Source organism: Stenella coeruleoalba, assembly GCF_951394435.1.
Source record: "Stenella coeruleoalba genome assembly, chromosome: 7".
Classification (NCBI taxonomy): Eukaryota; Metazoa; Chordata; class Mammalia; order Artiodactyla; family Delphinidae; genus Stenella; species Stenella coeruleoalba.
This window is the reverse complement of record NC_137153.1, coordinates 117,191,145-117,197,781: the sequence shown is the minus strand read 5'-3', so window position 1 is coordinate 117,197,781 and position 6,637 is coordinate 117,191,145. Positions and strand designations below refer to the sequence as shown.

The 6,637-nt window shown below is 43.7% G+C and overlaps 1 protein-coding gene across 2 annotated transcripts in view; it reads right to left on the bottom strand.

Moving 5' to 3' along the window:
* Positions 1-5,826: 5,826 nt before the first annotated feature.
* The window catches only part of ASS1 (argininosuccinate synthase 1), a 51,028-nt gene continuing 50,217 nt past the window's right edge, over positions 5,827-6,637 (bottom strand). For both annotated transcript variants that reach the window (XM_079927141.1, XM_079927142.1), the window contains one exon: positions 5,827-6,099. In XM_079927141.1, coding sequence (XP_079783267.1) covers positions 6,054-6,099 — 46 coding nt within the window. In that variant the 3' untranslated portion in view covers positions 5,827-6,053. The remainder of the gene's footprint in view (positions 6,100-6,637) is intronic.

The window sequence follows — 6,637 nt, the reverse complement described above, 5'->3', positions numbered from 1 at the left end:
GCAAAGGTTGGACTGATAGTCATTCATTCAAGAAATATTTACTGAGTAAATGTTATGGACCAGACATGGTGTTGGCACCTGAGACACAGCTGTGAACCAGACAGAGCCAGTCTCTTCCCACGTGGAGTTTCCTGTCTAGTGGGAGAGACATTCAACAATGCCCAGCACCCAGTAAAAAATTATTAGACACACAGAGCAAATCAGTGCATAATGTCAGGTGCTGATATGTGCTATGGAGAAGAGAAAGGCAGGGTAAAGGGTATATGCCAGGTTTAGGCTCTATAACAAGTGAGCCTCGTGGCTATATCTGGGGGAGGGAGGAGGAGGCTCCAGGCAGAGCTTGGCCTGTTTGAGGAACAGCAAGTAACACAGTGGGCTGGAGCAGAGTAAGAGGGAGAGTGAAGGGAGGTGAGAAAGAGAGGAGGTAGCGAGCCAGATCATGAAGGAATTTGAAGGTCATAGTAAGTGTGTCAATTATCTGTTGCAGCAAAATAAGTAATGAAAACTTAGTGCAATAGAACAGAACTTTATTTCATTCTCATGTACCTATAGGTTGTCAGTCTGGTGGTTCTTCTGCTGGTCTCATGTGGGATCATTTAAGCAGCTACTGTCATCTTATGGCTTGCCTGGGCCTGGAGGTTCCCATGCACTTCCACGTCAGGGAGTTGGTGCTGGCTACAGTAAGGACTTTAGATTTTATGCTGAGTGAGACAGAAGCCATGGTGGGTGGGTGTTGGTTCAACAAGGATGAGAAATTATGTGACTTATGTTAATAAGATAGTAAATGGGACCCCAGGCCAGGGTGGCCTATGGGTATTTGGATTGTATTATTGTTAAATTGAAAAAAAAATCAAATTCCACTTCTGTCCATGAAGCAGTAAGGTGGTCTAGAATTATACTCCCATCGTAAACAATAGAAACTGGACAAAACACAAGGAACAACTATTTTCAGACATTCAACCACAGGCAGCACAGGATTGTGAAAAAAAGAAAAACAAGATGAATCCTACTATTGTCTAGCTTCCTGCCTGGAGATAATTCCCGAAATGCAGAATGGAGAAGGCAAGACAAAAAAGTCCAGTGATCTTACTGAGCTAAGAAGACAGACGGGATCTGGGGAGACCAAGGCGGCTGGAATTGATGGGACTGATGACCAGAGAGGAGGGAGTTACTAAGAGAAAGAGCTCCAGTCATCTGCATAGTGTCCAGCTGAGACTTTGGCGGGTGCCACTCTCTTCAGGCAAAATCCCACGAGCATACACAAGAACAATTTTCAAGGAAAGAAAAATTACTAGGAATCTCATACAGGACTGGGAATTGTTTAAGAGTCCTCCGGCTAGAGGAGAGAGACCTCATTGACTACAAGTCATCAAGTAAGAACACTAGAAAGGCCACACCTTAGAAGTAGAGCTAAATTATCCCTAGAATAAAAACTAGAGCTGCTCTAAAAGAGCTTAAAAACAAATCTTGAAAGGATCAAACTAATCTATAAGTAACTAAACCGCCTTCTCTAAAGAAGTCCAATACTCTTTAAGGAAATACAAGAAAACCTAACCATGCATCGTTACAATGCCCAGGGTCAAAGTTTTTAAATTATGAGCTATACAAAGAAGTAGGAAAAAAATCCCATAGTTAAGAGAAAAATCAGTCAATAGGGGCAGACCAAGCAGTAACGGGGACGATAGGATTAACAGAAAAGGACATTAAAGCAGCCATTATGAATTGTTCCATATGCTCAAGGATGTAAAGGAAAACATAACCATGAAATTGGATATACAGAAATATATATATAGTGATGACAAAAATACCTGAAGTGAAAAATACACTTGATGAGATTAATAGCAGATTTGATAGTGTCGAAGGTCAATGAAGTTGAACACATAGCAACAGATACTGTACAAAATGAAGCTTCCTTGGTGCTTCCTTGGTGCTCCAGTGGTTAAGAATCTGCCTTCTAATGCAGGGGACTAGGGTTCGATCCCTGGTTGGGGAACTAAGATCCCACATGCCTCCAGGCAACTAAGTCCGAGCACCGCAATTGAAATTAAATAAATTAATTAATTAAAAAAAAAGATATCAGACAACTATTAAAAAAAATGAAGCTCGGGCTTCCCTGGTGGCACAGTGGTTGAGAGTCCGCCTGCCGATGCAGGGGACACGGGTTCGTGCCCCGGTCCGGGAAGATCCCATGTGCCGCGGAGCAGCTGGGCTCGTGAGCCATGGCTGCTGAGCCTGCGCATCCGGAGCCTGTGCCCCGCAACGGGAGAGGCCACAACAGTGAGAGGCCCGCGTACCGCAAAAAAAAAAAAAAAAAAAAAAGAATAAGGGAGATTGATACAGCCACTATGGAGAACAGTATGGAGGTTCCTTAAAAAATTAAAAATAGAACTACCATACAACCCAGCAATCCCACTACTGGGCATATACCCTGAGAAAACCATAATTCAAAAAGAGTCATGTACCACAATGTTCACTGCAGCTCTATTTACAATAGCCAGGACGTGGAAGCAACCTAAGTGTCCATCAACAGATGAATGGATAAAGAAGATGTGGCACATACATACAATGGAATATTACTCAGCCATAAAAAGAAACGAAATTGAGTTATTTGTAGCAAGGTGGATGGACCTACAGTCTGTCATACAGAGTGAAATAAGTCAGAAAGAGAAAAACAAATACCGTGTACTAACACGTATATATGGAATCTAAAAAAAAAAAAAAGGTCATGAGGAACCTAGGGGCAGGACGGGAATAAAGATGCAGACCTACTAGAGAATGGACTTGAGGACACGGGGAGGGGGAAGGGTAAGCTGGGACAAAGTGAGAGAGTGGCATGGACATATATACACTACCAAATGTAAAATAGATAGCTAGTGGGAAGCAGCTGCATAGCACAGGGAGATCAGCTCGGTGCTTTGTGACCACCTAGAGGGGTGGGATAGGGAGGGTGGGAGGGAGGGAGAGGCAAGAGGGAAGAGATATGGGGATATATGTGTATGTACAGCTGATTCACTTTGTTATAAAGCAGAAACTAACACACCATTGTAAAGCAACTACACTCCAATAAAGATGTTTAAAAAAAAAAAAGAATAAGGGAGGACAACCTACTATGTACTAGATGTTATGCTAGACCCCTGAGCTCTACTAACACCTACTAACAGCCTGCTCTTCTGTGACTCTGTTCTACAAGTAAAAATAAGTAGTAACATATGTGATAAATAAAAATTCTCAGAATTCCCTGGCAGTCCAGTGGTTAGGACTCTGTGCTCTCACTGCCTAGGGCCCAGGTTCGATCCCTGGTTGGGGAACTAAGATCCCACAAACCACGTGGCATGGCCAAAAAAAAAAAAAAATCTCTGCATGTCTCTGCAATCCCTGGGGGGAAAAAAAAAGAATACGGGAGGACACAAATCACCAAGGTAAGTAATGAAACAGGGACATTGCTATCAATCCTGCAAACAGTTAAGGATAAGAAGAAAATATTATGAAAAGCTTTATGCCAATAAAACTGACAATCGAAATGGAATGGGCAAATTCCTCAAAAGACACAAATTACCCAAAGTTGACCCAAGAGGAAATGGACAACATGAATAACCCAATATAACTAAAAGAAACTGAATTTATACCTTAAAAGCACTGCCAAGAAATCTCTAGGCCCAGATGCTTTCACTAGTGAATTCTATCAGATATTTATGAAAGAAACATTGCCAATCCTACACAGGATAAATATAAAACACATACCGTTTTTATTTTTAATCTTTTAAAAAGGATATTTGACTACCTAAAGAAAAAATAGCAACATATTGTGGGGCAACTGTAGAAGCAATATGTATGACAACAAAAGCACAAACTGAAATGTTCTAAGATTGTATTGTTGTAAGATTCTCATATTACACATGAGACGGTACAACATTAATGAACGTAGCCCGTTGTAAACTAAAGATATATGGATACTGTAGACCCTAGAGAAACCACTGAAAAGACAAAAAGCATAGCTAATAAACCAGCTACTAAGAATACTCAATTAAATCCAACGAAAGGCAGGAAAATAGAGTGAAAAACTAAGTCTATAAATGGGGAAAGGTTAAGTTAACAGCTATCAATATAATAGAATATTACATAGTTGTTGAAAGTGTTTAAGAGTTTTTGACGAAGAGAACTGTTTATGATGTAATGTTAACTTAAAAGCAGGGCAAAACACTTGCTTTTAAAATACTTTAGGGACTTCCCTGGCCGTCCAGTGGTTAAGGCTCCCCACTTCCACTGCAGAGGGCATGGGTTCAATTCCTGGTGGGGGAATTAAGATCCTGCCTGCTACATGGCACGGCCAAAAAGAAAAAAGAATACTTTATCCTAAATAACTCTGTAAAAATATTTATAAGCGTACAAAAATTTGACTGAGAAGAAATTCACTAAGTATAAGCAGTGTTTATAATTGCGTGGTGAGATGATGGGTGATAGTTATTTCTATAAGATTGTGTTTTGTTTTGTTTTTTTAGTAAGATGCAGCCAATGACGGTTAAGGACATAAACACACAAGATTTGGGGGCTCAGCCAGGCCAGAGTTTGGTTCTTGCCTCTGTCACTTGCTAGCTGACTGAAAGCTGGCAAAGCAATTCCTCTGCATCTCAGTTGCCTCCTCCACCAAACAGAGATAAAAGCATCTACCTCAGGGTCATTGTGAAGATTCAAAGAGATAATGTGAATAAAGTGTGTAGCAAAGTGTCTGGCACAAAGTTAAGATTCATTGAATAATTCATTTGTAACCTTCACAATAAGAGGGAAACAAGTTTTAAAAACAAAATTTCTTTTGAAAGAAACCCTCATTCACGAAGGCAATGGAGTGGAGGTCAGAACCAGAGCAACCAGCACTCAAGGCTTCCCGGTAACAGTGCTTCTGTCTGCAAATACCACAAACTCTCTCACCAGCTTAATTAAGCTCTAAATGGTAATTGGTTATGAGAACACCAGTGTCTCAGAGAATCCAAGTTAAGAAATGCCGCCAGCTTCCATGAGGCCTACCGGGATGGGAACTGGGATTCTAAACCGGACGCCCACTCTTCCCATCACTCCCTTTTCCCTCTCTGCTCTTCCAGCCACAGGGCATCCCACCACGCCTAAATTCCCGTGTCCTCGCTTCCGGCCGGTTCCCTGGGCTCCATTACTGGGACTGAGATTCTGATTGGCCCAGCTCTAGTCAGGTGCCCAGCCATGGTCCAATCAGATATGACCAAAGGGGTGGAGTCAAGTACAAACATGGCGGCTTTGGGCCGTGGTTTGTGGAGGAAGGGTGGAGGGAACCGTGTAAGGCAGGTAAACATGCCCCACCACCACCACCAAGTTATGTCTGTGTTTTTGTCCTCTGTGCTCAGGCTGCTCTTACTTGGGTTCTTTCTCCTCCTTGATGTAGGACGCTTAAGGCCACCCAGCCACGGTGGGGAAGCCTGGTGTGGTCAGTCGTGGCCACCATTCCCGGGAGTTCACTGCGGGCTGCGGGCACGACTGCCCCCAAGTTTGTCACCTAAACTCGCCTTGGTTTCCCTGGCACGTACCACAGGGGCACAGCTGGTAACAAAATGCCAGGCTTCTGGGCTAGGGGATGACGCGGGTGGGTGCTTTCGGATTCCATGCTTTTTGCTGGAGAGAGGGGTCGATTCTTCCAGATAAACAGGTTCTCTGGCAAAAGGTGGCCTTCGGCAGTGCTTTAGTCAGAAAACACAAAGGTTGGTCTAAGAAAAGCATGATTCACCAAACACACACACACACACACACACACTCTTACTCCTCTTTCTGCAGAAATAAACAAAAGACCAATGTATCATTTTTTTTAATCGTCATATTACAGCTCCTGCCTGCAGCCGGCCCCCACCCCGTCCGTTTGCTGACCACTTCTGCAGGCTCCAGGGGACCAGGGAACAAAGCCGGGGCCTGGCACCCGCACTGCACTGCCAGCCCTGGAGGACAAGTCACAACTACAAATTATCACAACAATTAGCGGCTGCACTTGGGAGATGGGCAAAGCGAGGAGGCCCAGCTCCCCATTATCAGCCGGTTTATTTGGCGGTGACCTTGCTCTGGAGGCGATGATACTCCTTCAGCCTGTAAACCAGATTCAAAACAAAGAAAAATGTAAATTAACAATAACAACATGCACTCAGTTCAATTAATTCAGGCAGAGGTGGGGTGGCAGGGGCAGCTGTTTGCTAAGATGTGTGTGGAGTTGTCTTTTTTTCTCCCTCTCTCCCTCTCCTGCCCTGGCCCCTCCTGCCCTCCAATCAGGATAATGTAATTAATTTATCTTAGGGGGAAAACATTGCTTGCCATTGTTTAAGACAAAGCGTTAAACTGGCAATGGGAGAAATGAAGAGGCCATTATGAAAACCCCGTGTGTTCGGAGCCATTTAAAAGGGTTTATAGAGTCATAAAACACAAAAGGGGTGAAGGAGGCGGGGAGATGGAGGTGACTGTCGGGCTGGAATCCATGTCTCTCCCAGTCTCGGCTCCAGGGACAGGAGGCTGGCTCTGAGAGAAAATGGTTTCGTGCTGGGGGCGTGTTATCAGCGAGAGGAGAGAAACTCAAGCCCCAGGAGAAGGAAGATGGGGATTAAGAACCCAGAGGTGGACAGACAGGCCTTCT